This window comes from Hemiscyllium ocellatum, chromosome 25 (assembly GCF_020745735.1).
Source record: "Hemiscyllium ocellatum isolate sHemOce1 chromosome 25, sHemOce1.pat.X.cur, whole genome shotgun sequence".
NCBI classification, from domain to species: domain Eukaryota; kingdom Metazoa; phylum Chordata; class Chondrichthyes; order Orectolobiformes; family Hemiscylliidae; genus Hemiscyllium; species Hemiscyllium ocellatum.
Genome location: NC_083425.1, coordinates 21,162,550 through 21,188,600, shown reverse-complemented (window position 1 = coordinate 21,188,600; position 26,051 = coordinate 21,162,550). Strand labels below are relative to the sequence as shown.

Genomic DNA, 26,051 nt, shown 5'->3' with positions numbered 1-26,051 from the left:
GCTGGAAAAGCACAGTGGTTCAGGCAGCATCTGAGGAACAGTAAAATCGATGTTTCGGGGCAAAAGTCCTTCATCAGGAATGCAGGCAGAGTGCCTGAAGGGTGGAGAGATAAATGAGAGGAGGGTGTGGGTGGGGAGAATGCTAATTTCTCCCCACCTCCACCCTCCTTCATTTATCTCTCCACCCTTCAGGCACTCTGCCGGTATTCCTGATGAAGGGCTTTGCCTGAAATGTCGATTTTACTGCTCCTCGCATGCTGCCTGAACTGCTGTGCTTTTCCAGCACCTCTAATCCAGAACCATGTCATGTATTGAGAGAAATAATGTTTCAGTTTGATTCCATATACCAGAGACATTTGCCAGTATCTTGTTAGGGTGGTAGGGGTCTTGGCAGCTGTTTGGAGAGTGAGTACAGATGTATGCTGACTAAATCTATTGCCATTGGCAAGGACTGTACTGCAATTAAGACCCTAGAGGGTGCAGATGATGCCCAGTGACTGGTTTTGACCAATCAGAGGCTGGTAACTGAGAAGGAGGAAGCTGTAGGCACTGCCAGAATGACACTCGGTATTGTATTGGATCAAGGTGTAGGCTGTGATTTGTGGCGATGGGAGTTAGGAGTAGGTTTCTGGGTTTGGAGATTGTGGGGCAGAGAGCACAGGCAAAGGCAGTGATCTGGCACTCAATGGTTATCCCCTTGCCCTATGTCGCTGAAGCACTGAATACTTTCCCCCATCGCCCCAGTTGACAAGTTGTCTGCAAGGTTTACCTGTTGAGAATGCTACACGGCAACAAGCTTATTTGCAGCTGGCTTAATTTCAGCAACAGTAAGTTATAATCCTTACTTAGCCATAAGGGCATCAATTAATGGCAAAGGAGAACATCTGCCATGGACTCCAATTGAGGTGATAGGAATCATAACAGAATACTGAATGGCCTGAACAGACTGGATGTTTCCATTGGCAGGAGAGACTAGGATCCATGGGCACAGTCTTAGAGTAAAGGAAAGACTTTTTCTAATGGAGATAAAGAGAAACTTCTTCAGCCAGAGAGTGGTGAATCTATGGAAGTCACTGCCACCGAAGGCTGTGCAGGCCTGATCATTGAGTATATTTAAGACGGAGATAGATAGGTTCTTGATTGTCAAGGAGATCAAGGGTTATAGGGAGAAAGCGGGAGAATGGGGTTGAGAAACTTATCAGACATAATTGAATGGCGGAGCAGACTCAATGGGCTGAATGGCCTAATTTCTGCTCCTATATCTTTTGTTCTAATGGTCCCGCCCTGTGTAAAACTGTTGCCTTCCTGCCTCCAAACTTGCCATCACTAGGAGGACAAGATACTGCTCTGCAATTCTTTTTCTCTCCACAGATGTGCTTGATGTGTTGAGGTTTTCCAAATTGTTTTTGTAATTTCAGATCTGCAGCATTTTGATTTTGCAGTAGAGTGAAAAATTGCTTTGTTCTTAACCCGAGCTTCAACTTTAAGATTGCCTTCACCTTTTCTGGATTTCTTCCACAAGACAACGTAGTTTCTCTTTACCTAGCCTCTTGAATTCCTCTGTCAATTTAAACACCTTAATTATATTACAGCTCAACCCTGTAAATGGAGGGGTGTTAACAGAATCTAATAATTACAGGCTTACCTCGGTCTCTTAGAGCTTTCTTAATTGTCTTGTGGTTAGAGAAGAATTCACTGGTGTTTTTTTTAAATTGACTGAAATGTTTTCTCCTCCTCTAAGGAGACTTGGTGGGTGTGAGGCGTGGTGGAATGGTAAGGGTGGATAAGCTTTATGGTATTTTGGGATGGAACAAACTAGATAGAACAGCTGTTTATTTCTGTTATTATTTTCCCAAATGTTTTGTATGTTTATATGTGTCTGATGTTGAGAGTGATCTTTGATTTTTAAATGTATCATCATTAGTGTGGCTCCTGGGGTATTACTCATGATGGATAATATGTTATTTCATAACGATGAAGGGATTTTGCCATATAATGCAATGATGTACAGTGACCAAGCCAATTTTTTACATTGCATGTCACATTTTTAACAGCGTTCTTGGAATATAATTGTGTGGTTGTGTCAATTTTTCTGCAAACTATGAATTTACAGTGAATTCAATTGTTGTTCAATATCTTTTAAGAACACAAGATATTGGTAGTGTAGCTACACCTGGACTGGGAAGCTCAGGTTCAGGTCCCATGTGATCCAAGGGTGTGTAATAACATCTCTGAACTGGTCGATTAGAAAAATGGGCTAAATTTTAAAAATCGATACACAGAAAATTATGGTAATCAAGCATTTAGGAGCATGGGGGTGGAGGGAAATATTATGTTTTATTAGTGCTGAATTGCCGTTCTTGGGTTTATCAGATATGCTTGATTTGATTCAATTTATTGTTGTCATATGTACCTAAGTACAATTAAACGTTTTGTTTTGCGTACAGTTCAGGCAGATCATAACACACAAGAATCAAAGGGTGATTGAACAGAGTGAGGAATACAAAGTTATTGTGATTCTGTTCGCCGAGCTGGGAATTTGTGTTGCAGACGTTTCGTCCCCTGTCCAGGTAACATCCTCAGTGCTTGGGAGCCTCCTGTGAAGCGCTTCTGTGATGTTTTCTCCGGCATTTATAGTGGTTTGTCTCTGCCGCTTCCGGTTGTCAGTTCCAGCTGTCCGTTGCAGTGGTCGGTATATTGGGTCCAGGTCGATGTGCTTATTGATTGAATCTGTGAATGAGTGCCATGCCTCTAGGGATTCCCTGGCTGTTCTCTGTTTGGCTTTTCCTATAATAGTAGTGTTGTCCCAGTCGAACATGTTGCTTATCATCTGCATGTGTGGCTACTGCGGATAGCTGGTCGTGTCATTTCGTGGCTAGTTGGTGTTCATGGATACGGATCATTAACTGTCTTCCTGTTTGTCCTATGTAGTGTTTTGTGCAGTCCTTGCATGGGATTTTGTACGCTACGTTGGTTTTGCTCATGCTGGGTATCGGGTCCTTCGTTCTGGTGAGTTGTTGTCTGAGAGTGGCTGTTGGTTTGTGTTCTGTTATGAGTCCTAGTGGTCGCAGTAGTCTGGCTGTCAGTTCGGAAATGCTCTTGATGTATGGTAGTGTGGCTAGTCCTTTGGGTTGCGGCATGTCCTCGTACCGTTGTCTTTCCCTTAGGCATCTGTTGATGAAATTGCGCGGGTATCCGTTTTTGGCGAATACATTGCATAGGTGTTCTTCTTCCTCTTTTTGCAGTTCTGGTGTACTGCAGTGTGTCGTGGCCCTCTTGAACAGTGTCTTGATGCAACTTCTTTTGTATGTGTTGGGGTGGTTGCTTTCGTAGTTCAGGACTTGGTCTATGTGTGTGGCTTTCCTGTATACCTTTGTGATGAATTCTCCGTTAGGTGTTCTCTGTACATCATGTCTAGGAATGGGAGTTGGTTGTCCTTTTCTTCCTCTCTAGTGAATCGGATTCCTGTGAGTTTGGTGTTGATGATCCAGTGTGTGTTCTCTATTTCTGTGTTTTTAATGATTACAAAGGTGTCATCCGCATATCTGACCCCAGATTCTATGGACTACCTAAAGTGCACAAACCAGACATCCCACTCAGACCCATAGTATCACTACCAGAGACACCATCACACAAACTGGCTAAAGAACTACAGCAGAAACTGAAACATCTGATCAGCGGATCCAGACACTCTATACAGTCAACACAGGAATTCTTGGACATCATCAGAAATATATAAGTAGACAAGGAAGAAACTATGGTTTCATTCGATGTAATGGCACTGTTCACCTCTATTGACAAAACCCTAGCCAGAGAAACAATAGCCAACCTGCTGGACATACAGAACAGACAACAGGAGGTGAACCTATCAACAAAGATGGCATACTCAAACTACAGGACCTGTGCCTCACAACACACTTCACATTCAATAACCAAATGTATGAACAAATCAACGGCACACCCATGGACTCACCCATCTCTGGACTCCTAGCAGAAGTGGTAATGCAAAGATTAGAACAAACAGTCTTACCGCAAATTCAACCCAAACTCTGGGTCAGATTTGTGGATGACAGAGGGTGGTAGTTGAGGGATGCTTTTCAGACTGGAGGCCTCTGACCAGTGGTGAGCCACAAGGATTGGTACTGGGTCCACTGGTTATCGTCATTTATATAAATGATTTGGATGTGAACACAGGAAGTATAGTTAGTAAGTTTGCAGATGACACCAAAATTGGAGGTGTAGTGGACAGCGAAGAAGGTTACCTCAGAGTATAATGGGATCTTGATCAGATGGGCCAATGGGTTGAGGAGTGGCAGATGAAGTTTAGTTTAGATAAATGCAAGGTGCTGCATTTTGGAAAAGCAAATCAGAGCAGGACTTATACACTTAATGGTAAGGTCCTGGGGAGTGTTCCTGAACAGAAAGACCTTGGAGTACAGATTCGTAATTCCTTGAAAGTGGAGTTGCAGGTAGATAGCATAGTGAAGAAGGCATTTGATATGCTTTCCTTTATTGGTCAGAGTATTGAGTAGAGGAGTTGGGAGGACATGTTGTGGCTGTACAGGACATTGGTTAGGCCACTTTTGGAATATTGCATGCAATTTTGGTCTCCTTCCTATTGGAAGGTGTTGGGAAACTTGAAGGGGTTCAGGAAAGATTTACAAGGATGTTGCCAGGGTTGGAGGAATTGAGCTATAGGGAGAGGCTGAACAAGCTGGGGCTGTTTTCCCTGGAGCGTGGAGGCTGAAGGGTGACCTCAGAGGTTTAGAAAATCATGAGGGGTATGGATAGGATAAATAGACAAGGTATTCTCTCTGAGGTGGGGGAGTCCAGAACTAGAGGGCATAGGTTTAGTATAGAGGAGAAAGATATAAAAGGGGCCAATGGGGCAACTTTTTCATGAAGAGGGCGGTGCATGTATGGAATGAGCTGCCAGAGGAAGTAGTGGAGGTTGGTACAATTGCAACATGTAAAAGGCATCTGGATAGGTATATGAATAGGAAGGGTTTAGAGGGATATGGGCCAAGTGTTGGCAAATAGGACTAGATTAGGTTAGGATATCTGGTCGGCATGGACAGGTTGGACTGAAGGGTCTGTTTCTATGCTGTTCAGTTCTATGACTCTATGACTCTTAGCTGTTCATGAACCTGTTGGTACGTGTGTTTAAGATTTTGTGTCTTCTGTCTGACAGAAGAGGTTGGAAGACATTTCAACCAGGGTGGGTGGGGTCTTTGATGATGTTGGCTGCCTTTCCAGTGGAGTCAATGGAGGGAAGGCTGACGTATGGGATGGTCTGGGCTGCGTTCACAACTTTTTGTAGTTTCCAATGGTCCTGCGTAGAGCAGTTGCTGTACCAAGCTGTGGTCCAACCAGATAGAATGCTGTCTATAGTACATCTACAAAAGTTACTGAGAGTCTTTATGGATATGCTGAATTTTCTTAGCCTCCTGAGGAAGAAGCGGCATTGATATGTAGAGAACTTACAACGTAAATATAGGTGGGTTAGCTAATTTGTTTCCTACTTCTATGATAAAGGATGAATGACAGGTATTAGCACCAACCTATAAAATGCTAAGTGTTGATCTTAAAAGGGAAACAACCCCTCAAATTGAACTTAAGCAAAAAAGAGAATCTTAACAATTTAAAATTTAGTTTCAGGTATTGAAGAAGCATCACTTGTCTACTGGTCATGGAAGGCACCAAGAATACCGGTTGGCCCTACACTCGATTGGTCTATGCTGGCATTTATGCTCCAATCGAGCCACCTCCCATCATACCAAATCTAACTCTCAACCTGGTTTTGAAGTTTAAAGTATTGGAAGAATCCCAATATTCAGCAGTGTGGGCAGGTATAGGGAATGGGTTGAGGAGGAATTTCGTCCAGGACCTGGGATTAGAAGCATTAAGAAGGCCTAGGGTTTAGTACGAAGGAGGGTGTTCTTCTTTTTAAAAAACTGAAAATTTTGACGTAACTGTTTGAGTAAGCAATTTAAATTAATGAAGAGAAACGCTCACCCTAGCAATACAATAACTCATCCCAATTATTATATGAATTCAAAGTTAATTTTGAAAGGCTTAGCCTTGATGAAAAGTAAGGAAAGAATTAAACATCTTACTGGCAATTGCTTGACTGATTATTTTTTGCAAATCTTACAGAATCTGCACTGTCTGCAGTTCTATAGCAGTAAAGTATTTGTAAAGACATTTCAGGATATAATAAAAAACAGAAATTGCTAGAGATACTCAACAGATCAGGCAACATCAATGAGAAGGGAAATAGAATTAATGTTTCATATTGATGGCTTGTGTCAGCCAGCTCAGTTCTGTAAGTCTATTACAAGACCCTTAAGTAATATCTCAAGAGGCCCCAAATGCCTCCTCGAGCTAAACTCCTATCCACATTGGAGACACTTGAATTTATTTCTGCCTCTGCTGTCGTTCCAATCAGATTTGCTTGCTCTATACCTCATCTCTCTTGCTTTCTTTTTGACAACAATATCAGAGTAGATCCTTAGTTCATTACAATAGTGCATGCCAGTAGTTAATATCCTATTGTATTTTGTAAATATCTGTTGCTTCACCAGATTTCTTTAAAAAACTCAAAATAATTTGCTTACCACAAAACAAAATGTATTCCTAACACCAAGTGGCAAACACTGGTCAACATCAAAACTCTAGTTCGGAATTAGAACTATAGCCCCTTAGTCTCAACATGGACACAAAAGATAACCATCACTGCAGAGTTTTGTTTAGAAAAGAGGTCAAGGGAGAAAATAATTTCTGTTGACCAAAATGTCAGAAAACAAAGAAGGTAATTTCATTACTTCTCATAGTCCATCTGATTTCCTATCAACAAAATTGAATTACTGGAAGCTGTAAATTGGTGGAAGATGTTCACTTTGGATTGAAATCAAGCTGGATCAGAGACTTTTGAAAATAACAATATATCAGCCTTTTAGTATTGGTACAGTAGTCAGAAATACTGATATTTGGAAACTTTCAGGTTCTCAGAAATCTCTGCTGAGAGGGAAGGATGGAGACTTGCATTACTTCATTACTCACTGTCTAGATCACTGTAAAACAGAAAACTAAGTCCACAAAGGTCAGTGGGAACCACTGGCATAGAGGTCCCCATAGTCTTTTCATAGCCAGGTTTTTCAGCAAATAAGAGGCATAAGTGCTTATCTGTTATCACCCTAAAAGCTTTCTTGTCTTTGACTTTCTATAGACAGCAGATAGGCCATAGCACACATTAAACTGTTTACTTCATTTCTGAGACAATATATGGTTAAAAACCCTTTTCATTTTAGGAAATTTCCAAACCATTCCACACCTTCCAGTTTTTCAACGGTCTTTAAGTATAAATATCAATTCTGAACACTGTCAATTTTCACTTTGCTCATTAGATAAGAAACTGCATTTTTCCCATTTCTAGTTGAAAGTAATGAATCATATTCTATCCCCTCCACCGAATTTTCTGTCCAATTACATTATCAAAAGAGCAGAAAAACTGCATAACTCCCTCTCTAATGGGACCATGGGTCTACCTACAACAACACATGGAATGCAGCAATTCAAGAAAGCAGTTCATCACCATTTTCTCAAGGACAACTTAGGATGGGACGGAAAAGCTGGTGTAGCCAGCGATGTCCTCATTCCATTAATGAAGGAAGAAAATGTTACTCTCACATTCATTGCCTCCTTCACTATAGCCTTTAAAAATAAAACATATTAAAAAATAATAATTCACCCACAAACTTGGCCACAATATTTTATTTTCTTGTAAATTCCACAAGGGCAAGATATTTGTCCAGCATTACAGTTTCCAAGAACATTTTTTATTCACTTGTGAAATGTGGACATTGCTAGCTGGCCAGCATTTATTGCCCTTCCCTAATTGCCTTTGAGAAGGTGACGGTGGTCTGCCTTCTTGAACCGCTATAGTCCACCAACTGTGGGTTGACCCATAATACTATTAGGGAGGGAATTCCAGGATTTTGACTCAGCAACAGTGAAGGAACATGTTATATTTCAAAGTCAGGATGGTGAATGGCTTGAAGGTGGTGATGTTCCCATGTATCTACTGCCATTGTCCTTCTAGATGGAAATAGTTGTAGGTATAGAAGGTGCTGTCTGAGGATCTTTGGTGAGTGTCTGCAGTGCATCTCTTAGATAGTACACACTGCTGCTACTGAGCATTAGTAGTGGACGGAGTGGATGTTTGTGAATGTGGTGCCAATCAAGTGGACTGCTTTGTCCTAGCTGCATGTAGTTGGAGCTGCACTCATCCAGGTAAGTGGGGAGCATTCCATCACACCCCTGACTTGTAGGTGGTGGCCAGCTTTGAGAAGTCAGGAAATGAGTTACTCGCTACAGTATTCCTAGCCTCTGACTTGTTCTCGTAGCCACAATGTTTATATGGGAAGTCCAGTTGAGATACTGGTCAATGAAAACCCCAGGATATTGATAGCAGGGGATTTAGTGATGGTGGGGTGGTCGGATTGTCTGTTATTGGCGATGGTCATAGCCTGGCATTTATGTGGCATGAATGTTCCTTGCCACTTGTCAGTCCAAGCCTGGATATTATCCCAATCTTGTTGCATTTGAACATGGACAGCTTCAGTATCTGAGGAATCGCGAATGGTGCTGAACATTATGCAATCATCACTGAACATTCCCTCTTCTGACCTTCTGATGGAGGGAAGGTCATTGATGAAGCAGCTGAAGATGGTTGGGCCTACAACATTACCCTGAGAAACTCCTACAGAGATGTCCGGGAGCTGAGATGACTGACCTCCAACAACACAAGCATCTTCCTATGTACCAAGTATGACTCCAACCACTGAAGAGTTTGTCCCCAATACCTATTTATTCCGGGTTTTGCTGGGGCTTCTTGATGGCACACTTTGTCAAACACAGCCTTGATATCAAGAGCTGTCACTCTTATCTTTACTCTGGAATTCAGCTCTTTTGTGCATGTTTGAACCAAGATTGTAATGAGGTCAGGAGCTGAGTGGTCCTGGTGGAACCCAAACTGGGCATCACTGAGTGGATTGCTGCAAAAGCTTCAGCCTTATCTTTTGCACTGATGTGTTGGGTTCTTCCATCACTAAGGATGGGCATATTTGTGGAGCCTCCTCCTCCAGTGAGTTGTTTAGTTGTCCACCACCATTCATGACCTGGATGTGGCAGGACTACAAAGCGTAGATATGTTCTGTTGGCTGTGGGGTTGCTTAGCTCTGCCTTTTACTTGCTGCCTATGCTGTTTGGCATGCAAGTAGTCCTGTTTGGTGGCTTTAACTGGTTAACGTCTCATCTTCAGGTATGCCTGTAGCAGGTCCTGGCATGCCCTGTTGTACTCTCCTTGGAACTGGGGTTGATCCCCTTGTTTAATAATAATGGTCAAGGAGGGGATATGTTGGGTCATGAGTTTGCACATTGTGCTGGAGTATTTTTCAGCATGTGTTGGTGGTCCACGTGCCTCATTGATGTCCAGTTTTGAGTTGCTACATCTGTTTGAAGTCTATCCAATTTAGCATGGTGGTAGTGCCACACAACATGGTAGAGGTTATTCTCAATGTAAAGCTGGACTTTGTCTCCAGAAGGATTGTGCGGTGGTCACTCATACTGATACTGTCATGGACAGATGCATCTGCTGCTGGCAGATTGGTAAGGATGAGGTCAAGTTTGTTTTTCCCTCTTGTTGGTTCCCTCACCACATGCTCCAGACCCAGTCTGTGTCCTTTAGGACTTGACCAGTTTGATCAGTAATACTGCTGCCAAGCCACTCTTGGTGGTGGATATTGAAATTGCCTTTGCCAGCTTCAATGCTTCCTCTAAGTATTGTTCAACATGGGAGGAGTACTGATTCATCAGCTGGGGGAGGACCAGTGATGATCAGCAGGAAGTTTCCTTGTCTATGTTTAATCTGAAGCCACAAAACTTCATGAGGTCTGGAGTCAATGTTGAGGACTCCCAGGGCAATTCTGTCCTGACTCGAAACCACCGTGCTGCCATCTCTGCTGGGTCTGTCCTTTTGTTGGGACAGGACATATCCAAGGATGGTGATGGTCGTGTCTGGGATATTGTCTGTAAGGTATCATTCTATGAGTATGACTATGTTAGGCTGTTGCTTCACTGGTCCGTGAGACAGCCTGCCAATTTTGGCAGTAGCGCCCAAATGTTCGTAAGGAGGACAGGGTCAACAGGGCTGTTTCTGTGTTGACTTTTCCGGTGCATAAATTGATGCCAGATGATTTTTCCAGTTTCATTTCTTTGAGACTTTGTAGCGATTGATACAACTGAATGGCTTGCTCGGCTATTTCTGAGGGCAATTGAGAGTCACCTATATTGCTGTGGGTCTGGAGCCACATGTAGTCCAGACCAGGTGAGGATGGCAGATTTCCTTCCCTGAAGGATATTAATGAGTTTTTCCAACAATCAGCAATGGTTTCATGGTCATCAGCAGGTTCTTAATTTCTGTTTTTTTTAAATTGAATTCAAATTCCTTCATTTGCCGTGGTGGGATTCGAACCTGGGTCCCAAATGGGTTTCTGGATTAAAAGTTTAGCAATAATACAACTACATCATTTTCTCCCCAATAACATCTCTTCTGAAACTATTCTACTTACTTTTGTCTGATTTCTAAGTGCTTCTTCCATACTATTCCCTCCTGATCTCTCAAACTTCAACAGTTTGTTTCCCTTACTCAGTTACCCTGTGGAGCATTGTTCCAGAAAACACTGAGAAGAAAAACAGGAACAATAATAAAATAGGAACTGTTAAAATGAGAGAAAATATGTAAAACACAGGAAATTAAGGAAAAGGTGAGGATAACAATATTAATAAGTGCAGAGGTCTATCTCCAAAGAACAAACAAACTGCTGATTTTACTTAATCACACAGTAGTAAAGCAACGTGGAGTTGAGGATTATGTTAGTCATGATCTCTTTAGAATGGCAGAGTGGACTAGATAGGCTACTGGTCTAATTACGCTCCTATGTTTTCAGGTCAGACCAACAAAAAGTATCCACAGCATGAGCGAGAAAGCAGACCTCACGATTGTAGATAAGTTGCAAATAAGGTAAATTTGATCAAAAATAAGTCAAACCCGAATATGGAAATAAGCTGTTTTGATGGTTGTATCGGTTAGTGTGCTGGGAGCTGGGATAGAACATGACCCTTACTCCACTAATATAAAGGTTGAAAAATGTGTTGCTGGAAAAGCGCAGCAGGTCAGGCAGCATCCAAGGAGCAGGAGAATCGACGTTTCGGGCATAAGCCCTTCTTCGATTCTCCTGCTCCTTGGATGCTGCCTACCTGCTGTGCTTTTCCAGCAACACATTTTTCAGCTCTGATCTCCAGCATCTGCAGTCCTCACTTTCTCCTAGTTGATTTTTCCACTAATATAAAACATTGCAACTACTGACTAAGTATTCACAATACTAACAGGAAATTAACTAGTCATCATAAATATTATAAGGGTTATGGAAAGGCTTCCTAATCCTTATTCAGAACTTTAAAAACTAGAAACAAATTACAAATGTTAGTTAAGAACAGCACAAAATAAACAAATTGCAAATGTATTTAAATATTGAGCTGTACACCTTTGGATGAAGACTAAACTAGGTGACATCGTGTGATTATCAGTGCTTAACTCTGCTGCTTTGAAATAAAATAAGTGGATAAGAAATAAATTATTTTACTAACCTTTGCAATCCTTCAATTTCAGGAGCTGACAATAAATTCAACAACATCTGACGTAAAAGCTAGACTAATGATGACTACTTAATGTCTGCAAAGGGCTACAGCACAGGGGGTTCGGTGCCCAAAACTCCATCAAATGCCTCATATGCAATGTCTATCATTTTGTTGCAGCTGTCAATATGGCACTAATGTGCACCTTGCAATCTGTCAGGGTTTACGCTTAAACATAAATGAAGCTACAACACTCAGCAGCTCATGCACCATCATAACCTTTTGTCACAGCGAGAAGAATAGTTAGATATGAGAGCGTTTCACCAAAAGGCTTCCTTGGGACAGGGGTGCAAGCGCAAAAGGATGAGCACCTCACAGGTATCTCAGATGCACACCAGATAATAAACTCGGTTTGTTTTCTTAATACCAGAGAAGGTTGTTAGAATAATATAAGGTTATGAGAGGCAGGGACAGATTGAATAGAAAACAGGTGTTCCCCTTGGTCGAACGGTCAATAACAAGGAGGCATAATTTTAAAGTAAAAGGCAGAAGGCTTAGAGGGGATTTGAGGAAAAGATTTTTCACCTGGTGGGAATCTAGGAGAACGTGAGGACTGCAGATACTGGAGATTAGAGTCAAAAAGTGTTGTACTGGAAAAGCACAGCTGGTCAGGCAGCACCTGAGGAGCAGGAGAATCGATGTTTCGAGCATAAGCTCTTCATCAGGAATGACAGCCGGTGGTTAGAATCTGGAATGCACTGCCTGGGAGGGTGGTTGAGGTGGGAAATTTCACAACTTTAAAAAGTACTTGTCATAACATTCAAGGCAATGGGCCTACTGCAGGAAAGTAAGACGAGTGTAGGTAGTAGTATATTTTTGGGCTGAAGAATTGATGGGCCTCTTCTGTCGTGTATATTTCTATGATTTTTATAATGCTTTAAAAAAGAAAAGAACAGCAGATGCTAGACATCTAAAACAAAAACAGAAATTGCTGGATAAACTCAGCAAGTCTGGCAGTATCTGTGGAGGGAAAGCAGTGAGCAATTTCCTAGTTAACATTAGTTCCGAAGAAGGATCAATGGACTTGAAACGCTACTCTGTTTTCTCTCCACCTATACTACCAGACCTGCTGACCTTCTCCAGCAACTTCTGTTTTTGTTTTATAATACTTTGTTGTTTTGCGTTAACTGTACCGAATTCTCACTTAGAACCACTAACAGCTGATTTCCCCTGTATCATATTGTGCACATGCATAACTCGGAAGAAGGAGCTGGAGATTGATGGACCAATTCCACCTTCTGAGCGCAGAGCACCGATATTGGTCCTCCAGCCGGCGGTGGCGCTCCAGCGAGGTCAGTGCGTGTGCGTGACGTTGAACGTTCGCCCAACGTGTGCGGCGGTAACGCGCCTCGTGCCCGCGCCCCCTCACTATGTTATCGAATGCTAAAGATGGCGGATTTCCTGCCGTCCCGCTCCCTCCTGGCCGCTTGTTTTCCGAATTGCGTCCTCACCCAGCGAGAGGCCGAACAGCTCCGCAAGAGCAAGCAGATCGACGAGCTCATCTCGCGGGATAAGACCTATGTGCGGCGGCTGGTGAAGATCCTGCTGCTCGGGGCCGGCGAGAGCGGCAAAAGCACTTTCCTCAAGCAGATGCGAATTATTCATGGCCAGGACTTCGACCAGAAGGCCAAAGAGGAGTTCAGGGGGACCATCTACAGTAACATCTTGAAGGGGATCCGAGTCCTGGTGGACGCCAGGGAAAAGCTCCGCATCCCTTGGGGAGACCCCGGCAACCAGCAGAACGGCGAGGTCCTGATGAGTTTCGACACCAGGGCGTTGACCGGGGCCGCCGCGGGCCTCATGGAGACGCGGGTTTTTCTCAATTACTTGCCGGCCATCAGATCGCTATGGGCAGATAGTGGTATCCAGAACGCTTACGACAGACGCAGGGAGTTCCAGCTGGTGAGTAACTCGGAGCCGGGGAAAGTACGCGGGCTTTGAAAGGCCCTGGGGAACGGAACGAGAAGCCCTCCGCTTCCTGGAGGGTGTGTTCGAGTGGCAGCTTTGGGCGGGTGGGGGGGCTTGTATGGTTAAATTCTCTAGTCTCCAATAAACTTCACAAACTAAGACGTTCACTTCGGATCTTTTTGACGCTGTAGGTTCTTTTTAGAAATAACCTCATCCACTCCCCATTATTGTCAAACTTTTATATAAATTTAAAGTTTTGTTCAACCGCAATTCTTTCCCTATTCGTTGGACGTAAACGTAAATGTATATAGAAGACGCACGTTTATTCTTGTATACTGTATGTAGTTTGAAGATCGAAAGTGCCTCGGACTTTTAAACTTCATCATATTTAAACTTTTATGGAGGAGTACAGAGTTAAATTTGTGTAATTTCTGCCATTTAACCCTTGTGCTCACCGATATTTGAAACTTACCGATAATATTGAAAATTGCCACATCTTAACAAATTAGTAACTTTTGTGACTAATATTTGTTGCCTTTACATTTTTGACTAATAGTGTTATAATCCATCCTTTTAAATCTGTTTTCGACTGTGATCATAAACTGATAGAGGTGTACCCATCATTGAGAAAAGTGACAAATTTATCTGTGAAATGTTATCTGATTTATTTGGAGAGTAATTATTTCACATACTAATAAAATAGAAAGGCTGAATAATAAAAAGTTTAATTTTGCCTTTAATATCCAAGCTTGTAACAACAAGGGTAACCGGCATGTTTCAAGCTTATTAGGAATCTAGATTACGTGTCTTAAGACAATAGCAGTTTACTAATGTCCTGCTAACAGTCAAATGGACAGTACAGTTTTTTCCAGTCTGAGTAAAGTAGTGCGCAAAATGTTTTGAAGTTATGAGAAATCAACACTTTATGCATGACGTAGCTTGGGTGGGTGTGATGACTTCAAAGGGGTTTCTTTTAATTAAGTAGATATAATTAGCAAATGCAGTGAGAGAGGAAGTGAAATCAAAAATTAGTTTTTAAAGAGTAGATGAGGCCTATAGCATTGTTGTGAATTATCAGACTTAAAATTGACTAAAGGGAGCAAAAATTTAAGATGAAAGGCAGAACTTTAGATGGGATTTGAGGCAAAGTTTTTTTATCCAGAGGGTGATGGGAATTTGGAATACAGTATCATGGAGGCGCAGGGAGGGTTTGAGTAGGTAGGTAGGGTAGTGGGGGTGGGAAGCCTTATAATATTTTGTTTATAAAAATCTTGGATGGGTACTTGAAATATCATATTCAAGGCTATTGGCCAAATGCCAGGAAGTAAGACTTGTGTAGATTTAACCTAGATTTGTTTTCTTGGTGCAGACTTGATGGGCTGAGGGACCTCTTTGGTACTGTATAATTTTATCATTGTTTCCCTACTATCCAACTGCAAATCTAGTATGTTTGATTTAGAAAGTGACTTTCCTGTATCTGTCATTGTCATCTGTGGAATTTTTTTGCATTTTATTTAACCCAGGCAGGCATTTTATAATTCCAAATCTGGGAGTGGGTGAGTTCAATGGTGCATATTTCTGTAAGCGCCGACGAAGCTGTTATGATTCGTTGATAGTGTGATTCAATGAGGTAAAATAGCATGCATCCTTTTTTCCTTACTCTGAATTTATATGTGGTCAAAAGCTGATAGAATACAACAAAGGCAAGTGAATTGGAATCATAGTCAATGTAGGAATTTGAATTACCCTCACCCCCCCCCCCCCACTTCTAAAGTGAGCCCGTTGCATCCCCTGTTTAAACTGGCAGTATAATCCTTCAGATTAATGTTGTTGAATTTTACAGGCTGTATGTCTTGAAACTCTGGTAAAACCACAATTTCTTTTAAACCTAAACCAAGTACGTTTTGAACGAAACACTACTGATGCTTCATTCTTTATATTCACCTGAATATACACTGATTTGCAGCATTTGAAAATTATTGTAAATGGTTAAATTCTTTATTGTACTCATTTTGGCTAAATTGTAAGATAATCTAGTCTTCCTTTGCAAATTGATCAATTATAAAGTTCATGGATCTTGACCAGTCTTATTAGAAGACTAGTCATAAAACTGTAAATATTTAAATTGTCATCAAATTTTGTTTCAAATTCTAACAAGTTTTAAGAACTGAGGGTCATTCAGTGAAAATAATAGTTTAACTATGCACATATTGATTCATTGTATTTGGTGCTAATGTCTGTATTTCACTAATTCTGTGGGGAATGTGGAAATAGTGTTTTAAAACACTGTCAAGTACCTTAGCTAAAGAGCAATTAGTTGTGGAGAAGTGAAAGCGTGGCATGAAACCCAAAAACAAAGACTTTTTGAATGCTTTGCAATTATTATATGTTAGGAACATTAATGATATATTGACTTCTGTTAAATATTTGCACTTAACAACAAACCAGGAATTTTTAAAAGAAACAATTTTTGAGTATTTTGTTGCATATGTACAAAGATTAATGAAAGTGGGTTGATCTACATTCCAGTAAATTGAAAAATTGTGGCTCTTATCAAATCGCTTTTTAGGCTTTAACAAGCACAGCAATGAGTTAACATCCTATATAACGATTAGAACTGTGATTTGGACATGGATATGAAATACACGGTGTTGCATTTAACATTTCCTTTATCATGTGCAACAATTAAGCAAGAAGAAAATTGTCTCTCTGCGTGTATCTGTGTCTCTTTGCTCCCCTCTGTCCTTGGTCTCAGACTCTTCTCTTCTCCCCCCCCCCCCTTTTTTGCTCAGACAACTTCCCAACATCTTCCCTGCACTTGGTTCCCTGTTTTATTGTTTTGTCCTTGACCACCTCTTGGCATGTGATTCCTACCTTGATTTTCACCTATACGATTTTATGGAAGCTGTCTGCTTAAATTTTAGATTTCTGATTTGTTTCTTTGATTCACAAACATTTAATTTCATTAAATATATTGTTTTGATAAGAATGATCATTTTTAAATTAATTTATAAAGTAACTTTCAAGATTACACCAGCTTACAGGCCAGTGGCTTTAAGCAAAAATTTTCTGCATATAGTTCCACACTAGTATTGATTTAATTATTTTAGGGTTCAGGATATTAGCATTTGAGTTTACATCAACAATTTTAATTGTTGCAGTCTCTGGGATCTGTACAGATTCAGTTCTGTTCAAAATGTTGTAATTGTCAGATTTTTTGAAGTTCTGCTGAACTGACAAGTTGAATTTTGCTGATTTATCCCATTTGATCGCCCAGAGGGCAAGGCTCGTAAAGGAAGAAAATGTTTTTCAATTTGTACTTGAGCCCTGATCCTTTGTTTACTTCCACTGAGACAACCAGCTGTGTTGTTTTGCTTCTAAACTCTTTCCGATGCTCACCTCATCCCTGAATGCAACTTTACTTTTGACACATGGACTGATGAGCTATCTTTATTAGCTTTTATTTATTTTCTAAGTCACAACACATCAAATTGCAAATCATATTCTTCTTTCAAAATCTACCCTATTCCCTCAGTCCACTTATTTTAGCAACTTCCATAAGATCCACAATTTAGTCATTTGCCCTTTAGTCTTCTGACTCTGGTCCCGCATATTGATTGTGTTCACTACAATAACTTTTTCTTTCTGCCTTTCTTTTAAAATCGTCACAGGGATCCTTTTAACCATTTTTACCCTCTGGATATTTCTTAAAGGTGGCAGAGTTTGATTATAAAGTGGCAATGTTAATTTCCTGATATGAACTTGAGAGTTTTATATTTGAAAAATTATGATGTAAAAAAGACAGGCCAAGGGATTGTTGTTTTCCACCACAGGATTTTTGATGTTTTCATTGCATCTAGTGCAGTGGAAACATTCATTGGTGTGATTTGGAATTTTAGTTTTAAGCTTGGCAGAGCTGTCAGTTCTGCATATGTGAGAGTAATTTAAATCTATAATTACTAACAAGTTAAAATTCTCAGCTTTTAGCTCAAACACATTGTCAACAATGTTATTTTTGGTACCATTTACTCAATCCAGTGTATCAGCATCAGTGAATCTGGGTTCTAAACTGCAGTGTTAGACATTGCCAGATTTTTATACCAAATGCATATATTAGACTTAATTTTATATTTAATCTCAAAACGTGTGGAAAGAGAAAATAGGTTCTGGTTTCTAGAATTTGCGGTTCTACAGCCAAAAACCAAACACAGACCATTGACTCTGGACGCTTCATGACTTTTTGGAATAGAAATTTAACTGTATTGCAGGAAATTTATTTTAAAAACTGAATCCTCCTGTTCAAGTGCAGTTTACAGCTGTGCAATTCACAAAGTGCTTGGTTTAATATGACAAAATCTTGGGTTAGGTTGGTAACTGTCACAACTTAACTGAATTAGTATCATATGTGAAATCTTATTACATTAGAGATATAACAACTTCCTTTTGGGTAAAGGAGTGTGTCTGAGGTTGAATATCAACTTGTGGAAGATTCGCCTTGGTGGTCCTCACTGAACTGATTGTGGCCTTAATTTCACTTTGTCTGTCCCAGTCCACAATAACTCTGGACTCCTTAGTCTAATTGCAAATCTAATGAACACTCTTTAATACACTTGATTAGCTGGTCTCCATGGCTTTCTGGGAATGAAAATTTCACAGACCAAGTACTCAGGGAAAAAAAATCATCACGACCATTTGTTAAACTGTCACTTAGTTCTGGTCTCTGTTATAAGAAGGAATATTCTCAGTGTTCGCACTACCATCTCCTCTCAGAATTTTATAATGTTTCAGTAAAATAATCAGTCATTCTTCTGAACTCTAATGAATGTAAGCACAATCTGTTCGATTTTTTTCTTCTTAGAATACGGCCTTCCTCCCAGAAAGGATCATGCAAATCTCTGAACTGCTTCTCTTGCTATAAAGAGACTAAACTTGCCCACTACTGGGATGTGATCTCACCAAAGCCTGCAACAAAAGTCTGCCTCACTGTTCCATTCCCCTTTCAATAAAAAGCAGTATTCCATGCATCTTCCTATTAATTTGTGACCTGTACACTTTTTTATTTTAGAATTCATGTACCAGCATACCCAGATCCCCCTTTCCACTCAGTTCTGCAGTCACTCTCTGTTTGAACATGAAATGGTGGGTGCTAGAATCTCAGTACACTTTTGAAATGAGGACACACTCATCTAATGATGCCAAAGGGGGAGGAAGAAAAATGAGAAGCAGTTTGTCGTAGTTCATTGGCTTAAATTTTGTCTTTAGAAAGTCCTGGCTTATGTTCTTTACTATGTATTTAGTCTATTTCAGTCTGGGCTGCTGAGGGACTGAGCTTGCCTCACGATCCTAGGATGAAGATGCAGAGAAGGAATTAATTATGGTACCCATGTTGGTTTGGTGCCCATTGACGTTTTGTTGGGAAGCATGTACATATTGGACAAGAGCTCATTTTGAGATATTCCTTTAAAACATAGAACATTACAGTGCAGTACCGGCCCTTTGGACCTTGGTTTCACAGGTCAACGCAACAATCAAAGGTCAAAGTCCTTCTAACCTACGCTATTCCATTATCATCTATATGTTATCCACTGACCGTTTAAATGCCCTTAATGTTGACAAGTCCGCTAATGTTACTGACAGGGCATTCCATGCCCTTACTATTCTGAGTAAAGAACCTACCTCTGACATCTGTTCTAAATCCATCATCCCTCAATTTAAAGCTATGTCCCCTTGTGCTAGCCATCACTATCTGAAGAAAAAGGCTCTCACTGTCCACTCTATCTAATCCTCTGATCATGTTATATGCATTCATTAAATCACCTCTTAACCTTCTCTAATGAAAACAGCTCCAAGTCCCTCAGCCTTTCTCCATAAGACCTTGCCTCCATACTAGGCAACATCCTGATAAATCTCTTCACCATTCCCAATGCTTGCACATCCTTCCTATAATGCAGTGACCAGAACTGCATGCAATACTCCCAAGTGCAGAGTTTTGTACAGCTGCAGAATGACCTCATAGCTCTGAAACTCAATCCCTCTACCAATAAAAGCTAACACACCTTATGCCTTCTTAACAAAACTATTCTTTACTGAATAGCTGACTAGATCAGAGTTATCCATTTAGTTTAGGTATGAGACTGCACTTGTGACAGCATAACCCAGCATGAGTCACTGACCTTGATCAGTGAAGGAAGGAGAATAAAAACGCCAAGAGGTTTAGAGTGAATTAGTGAGCATCAAGTATACTAGTTAAAACATCAGTTCCTATTTGAAGGAATGTTCACCTTAAAACTTTGAAATTCTACAGTGTATGTTCACAAGTTTCTGTTAGCGTTTCTATACTAATTTGTTCACTAGCTACAGAATATATTTACTTTAACAATTTTCAGAGTTGCTGTACTTTCATTGCAAAATCTTTATTTGTGTTCAAACTTTGAGGAAAGTTACAATAATAGGGTAAATTTGCTTCAAGGAAATTGCTGTTTGTTTTTTTAGAAAGTCGGTATGAAGTTTATGAATAAAGTGATCACATTGGCAAAGGAAGACAGTGAGTATTAGCAGAAGATGCAGCAGTTGAAAAAAATACATTATTGCCGCCAGTTTCAACACTTCCCTTTTTGACTGGCAGTGTTCTTGAAATGAGTAATGGCGAAGGAGGGTTCTCTATTCAGAACATCATGTTCAAATTGATTTCTGCTGCCAACTACATTTGATTTTCAAAATGTAATCATGAAACGTTGAGAAACCCCTATCAAGGAAGCCATTCTTTCTGAATTCAGAAACTCACATTGGAAATTTTATTAATTCCTTTGGATAAAATGATGGTCCTCATTTTTAAAAAGATGTTTCTTTAAATTGAACTATCTCTTCAAAGTGACAGTTCCCCATTTAATTTCTGCGCTTTTTTCATTCCTTCTATTTCTTTATCTTTTGCTGTTTGAATTTTCATTTACTCTTTGTCAGTTTAATATTTTCTTTCTAATTCCAGCTCATGTTATCTGCTTCCAGTTTAATTCTGAATTCTGCTTCTTAACTCTTATCTTAGTGAGTGGACAGTTTTGTTTTGGAATCATAATATCATTTTCTACAGGAAGAGACTGTTTAGTTCATGCTTATATCAGTTGTTTGAAAGAGCAATCCAGTTAGTCCTAATCTGTGCTCTTTCCACATAGCCCTGCAAATTTTTCCCTTTATGTAGTTTTCAGTTCTCTTTTGGAAATTACAATTGAATCATGACTCTCAACCAGTGCAATTTACAGTCAGTATGCATATAAAACTGATTTGCTTCAGAAATTCTCAATTAATTGAGTTGACACATTTTGGTGTTCCCATTTGGCAGGTCATGTCAGGTTTCTATTATTTGATCTTTGGCTCTCCATTCTGTTGAAAGAAATTTAGAATTCTTGATTTGGCAAAATATTATGAATGAACACTTGAGTTTGAATATCAGCTGACTGACAATCTTCAGATCTTATTGAGGTTCCAGCTGAGTCCAGAATTCAGAGCTCAAGAGATTTTGGTCAACAGGGACATGTGCTTCATAAAATCTAATTATATTGGATAGTGGAACCTGGGAGCATGATGTAGTCAAGTTGGATCTCATATCTGGAGTGATATCAGCAGAGCCTAATGTAAAATAAATGTCTTGAGCCATTCCTGGTGGTAGGGATTCAATGTGATATAAATTCAGGAAGACTGACTCCTGTAGCTAGTGTTCTTAGCATAAGGTTATCACGTAGGGGGGGGGGAAAAAAAGACTTGGAGATGTCCAGAAGCCGTTTGGTATGGGGAACTGAAATATCAGTGATATTTAAGGCCGACTTTTAAGATGCATTGAAATATAAACTTCCTACTATGCAATCATGATCAGCATTTAATATTGACAGTGGTTGCTTAGGGTAGAAAGTGCTGGAGAAACAGAGCATCTCTTCATTGACTTTGCCAGACTTGCTGAGTTTCTCCAATGCTTTCTGTTTTCTTTATAGATCTCCAAAGTCCTCAGTTCTTTATTTTATTGTAGTTTTTATATTAGTCTTGGGCCAGGATAGAGAAGTAATAAAGGGAAGGAGATAACCCTTGGAAATAATTGGTATCTTTGTTACTGTGACACGATCCTATAATCCAATAATTTCTAGCTGAAAATTTTGTTCTTTACAAATTTAATTTTGAGTCCTAGATGTACAGCACAGAAACAGACCCTTTGGTCCGACTCGTCTATGCTGACCAGATATCCCAACCTAATCTAGTCCCATTTGCCAGCACTTGGCCCATATCCCTCCAAATCCTCCCTATTCATATACCTTCCAGATGCCTTTTAAATGTTGCAATTGTACCAATCTCCACTATTTCCTCTGGCAGCTCATTCCATACGTGCACCGCCCTCTGCGTGAAAAAGTTGCCCCATAGGTCCCTTTTATATCTTTCCCCTCTCACCCGAAACCTATGCCCTCAAGTTCTGGACACCCCACCACCACACACACACACCCACCCCACCCCCAAAGTGTATCAAATGCTTCCTTCACTATCCTATCTACCTGTGACTCCACTTTCAATGAGCTATGAATCTGCACTCCAAGGTCTCTTAGTTCAGCAACACTCCCTCGGACCTTACCGTTAAGTGTATAAGTCCTACTCTGATTTGCTTTTACAAAATGCAACACCTCACGTTTGTCTAAATTAAACTCCATTTGCCATTCATTAACCCATTGGCCCATCTGATCGTGGTCCCGTTGTAAACTGACGTAGCCTCCTTTGCTGCCCACTACACCTCTAATTTGGTGTTGTCTGCAAATTTAGTAACTATACCTTCTATGTTTATATTTCAAGTCATTTGTATAAATGATGAAAAGTAGTGGACTCAGCACTGATGCTTGTGGCACTCCTTAATTCTATTTGCTAAAGCTATCTCGTGTCCCCGTTTTGCCCTCCTGATTTCCCTCTTAAGTATACTCCTACTTTCTTTATATTCTTCTTAGAATTCACTCGATCTATTTTGTCTATACCTAACATATGCTTCCTTCTTTTTCTTAACCAAACCCTCAATTTCTTTAGACATCCAGCATTCCCTTTACCTACCAGCCTTCCCTTTCACCCTGACAGGAATATACTTTCTCTGGATTCTTATTATCTCATTTCTGAACATGGCTTTGTGCGTGGAAATCATGTCTCACAAACTTGATTGAGTTTTTTGAAGATGTAACAAAGAAGATTGATGAGGGTAGAGCAGTAGATGTGATCTATATGGACTTCAGTAAGGCATTCGACAATGTTCCCAAAGGGAGACTGATAGCAAGGTTAGGTCTCATTGAATACAGGGAGAACTAGCCATTTAGATACAGAACTGGCTGAAAGGTAGAAGACAGAGGGTGGTGGTGGAGGGTTGTTTTTCAGACTGGAGGCCTGTGACCAGTGGAGTGCCACAAGGATCGGTGCTGGGCCCTATACTTTTGTCATTTACATAAATGATTTGGATGAAAGCATAACAGGTACAGTTGGTAAGTTTGCAGATTACCCCAAAATTGGAGGTGTAGTGGACAGCGAAGAGGGTTACCTCAGATTACAACAGGATCTGGATCAGATGGGCCCATGGGCTGAGAAGTGGCAGATGGAGTTTAATTCAGATAAATGCGAGGTGCTGCATTTTGGGAAAGCAAATCTTAGCAGGACTTATACACTTAATGGTAAGGTCCTAGGGAGTGTTGCTGAACAAAGAGACCTTGGTGTGCAGGTTCAAAGCTCCTTGAAAGTGCAGTCACAGGTAGATAGGATAGTGAAGAGGCATTTGGTATGCTTTCTTTTATTGGTCAAAGTATTGAGTACAGGAGTTGGGAGGTCATGTTGCGGCTGTACAGGATATTGGTTAGGCCACTGTTGGAATATTGCGTGCAATTCTAGTTGTCTTCCTGTCGGAAAAATGTTGTGAAACTTGAAAGGGTTCAGAAAAGGTTTACAAGGATGTTGCCAGGGTTGGAGGATCTGAGCTACAGGGAGAGGCTGAACAGGCTGGGGTTGTTTTCTCTGAAGCATTGGAGGCTGAGGGGTGACCTTATAGAGGTTTACAAAATAATGAGGGGCATAGATAGGATCGATAGACAATGTCTTTTCCCTGGGGTCTTGGAGTCAAGAACTAGAGGGCATAGGTTTTGGATGAGAGGGGAAATATATAAATAAGACTGAAGAGGCAACTTTTTCGCGCAAAGGTTGGTACGTGTATGGAATGAGCTGCCAGAGGAAGTGGTGGAGGCTGGTACAATTGCAATATTAAAGAGGCATTTGGATAAGTATATGAATAGGAAGGGTTTGGAGGGATATGGGCCAGGTGCTGGCAGGTGGGACTAGATCGGGTTGGGATATCTGGTCGGCATGGATGGGTTGGACCGAAGACTCTGTTTCCATGCTGTACATGTCTATGACTATGACACTGGTCACAGGCCTCCAGTCTGAAAAACAACCCTGAAAACAACCCTCCACCACCACCCTCTGTCTTCTACCTTTGAGCCAGTTCTGTGTCCAAATGGCTAGTTCTCCCTGTATTCCATGAGATCTAACTTTGCTAACCAATCTCCCATGGGGAACCTTGTCGAATGCCTTACTGGTCCATACAGATCACATCCACCACTCTGCCCTCATCAATCCTCTTTGTTACATCTTGAAAAACATAATCAGGTTTGTGAGAAATGATTTCCCACACACAGCCACATTGACTGTCCCTAATCAGTCCTTGCCTTTCCAAATATATGTAAAACCTGTCCCTCAGGACTCCCTCCAGCAACTTGCCTACCACCGACAATAGGCTCACCGGTCTATAGTTCCCTGGCTTGTCTTTACCACCTTTCTCAAATAATCGTACCACGTTCACCAACTTCAGGTCTTCTGGCACTTCATCTGTGATTATCGATCTTATAAATATCTTGGCAAGGGGCCCAGCAATTACTTCTCTAGCTTCCCACAGAGTTTTAGAGTATCCATGATCAGGTCCTGGGGATTTATCCACCTTTGTGTTTCAAGACATCCAGCACTTCCTCCTCTGTAATGTGGATATTTTTGAAGATGTCAGCATCTATTTCCCTACATTCTATATAAAGTCATAGATGTACAGCACGAAACAGACCCTGAGGTCCAACTCGTCCATGCCAATCAGACATCTCACCCAATTTAGTCCCATCTGCCAGCACCAGGTCCATATCCCTCCAAACCCTTCCTATTCATATACCCATCCAGATATCTTTTAAATGTTGCAATTGAACTAGCCTACACCACTTCCTCTGGCAGCTCATTCCATACATGTACCACCCTCTCCCCCTTAGGTCTCTTTTTATATCATATCTTCCATGCCTCCTTCTAGGAAACACTGATGCAAAATGCTCATTTAGTGTCTCCCCCATCTCCTGTGGCTCTACACAAAGACTGCCTCACTGATATTTGAGGGGGTCCTATTCTCTCCCTAGGTGCCCTTTTGTCCTTAATGTATTTGTAGAAACCCTTTGGATTCTCTTTAACCCTATTTGCCAAAGCTATTTCTCATCGCCTTTTTGCCCTCCTGATTTCCCTCAAGTATACTCCAACTGCCTTTATACTCTTTTAAGGATTCACTTGATTTGTCCTGTCTATGCTTGATGTAGGCTTCCTTGCTTTTTTTAACCAAACCCTCAATTTCCCTAGTCATCCAGCATTCCCTCCACCTACCAGCCTTTCCTTCCACCCTGACAGGAATATACTGTCTCTGGACTCTTTATCTCATTTCTGAAGGCTTCCCATTTTCCAGTTGTCCCTTTACTTGCGAACATCTGCCCCCAATCAGCTTTTGAACATTCATGCTTAATACTGTCAAAATTAGCCACTTGTTCTGATTTTGGCATCATCAACTACAAATTTATTTGTAGTTCGTGCAAATTGTAGTGCCACATACTCAGGAAAATAGACAATGTTAAGTAATTTGCACAACATAATACAATTGTGGTCGAAAACCAGGAAAAAATAGACACTGCTGACCTTCAAGAATAAAATTTATTTTAATTCTTCATTTAAATTAAATGCAGCATGCAAAAGCTGTTGGCAGTTGCAGAGAAGTGTGACAAGGCAACTGTGAGGCTTTCACTCTGAATTGGTCTCTTTCTTTAGTTTATCATTTTGAGAGAGTAAGTTTAGTAACACTTCATGAAGATAGTGTGATTTGTCTCTCAAAACATTAACATGGTATCAGTTTTAATCTTTCTGTCTAAAGTTGAAGTAATCATAAATATTTGGTTTTAAGTTGCTTTGTAAAGGATAGTAATTGAATGTTGTAGAGCATTTTGTGACACAGAATAATAAAGTTAAGTTGTCTTGGCTAGAGCCCTGAGGATTACTATGTCACAGGGAAAGGGAAGTTGAGAGAGATTCTTTCATGG

At 40.6% G+C, this 26,051-nt stretch overlaps 1 protein-coding gene across 1 annotated transcript in view; it reads left to right on the top strand.

The window, feature by feature from the left end:
- Nucleotides 1-13,113: 13,113 nt before the first annotated feature.
- Nucleotides 13,114-26,051, top strand: part of gna13a (guanine nucleotide binding protein (G protein), alpha 13a) — a 50,892-nt gene continuing 37,954 nt past the window's right edge. Inside the window, exon 1 of the mRNA XM_060844902.1 lies at nt 13,114-13,659. Coding sequence (XP_060700885.1) covers nt 13,138-13,659 — 522 coding nt within the window. The 5' untranslated portion in view covers nt 13,114-13,137. The remainder of the gene's footprint in view (nt 13,660-26,051) is intronic.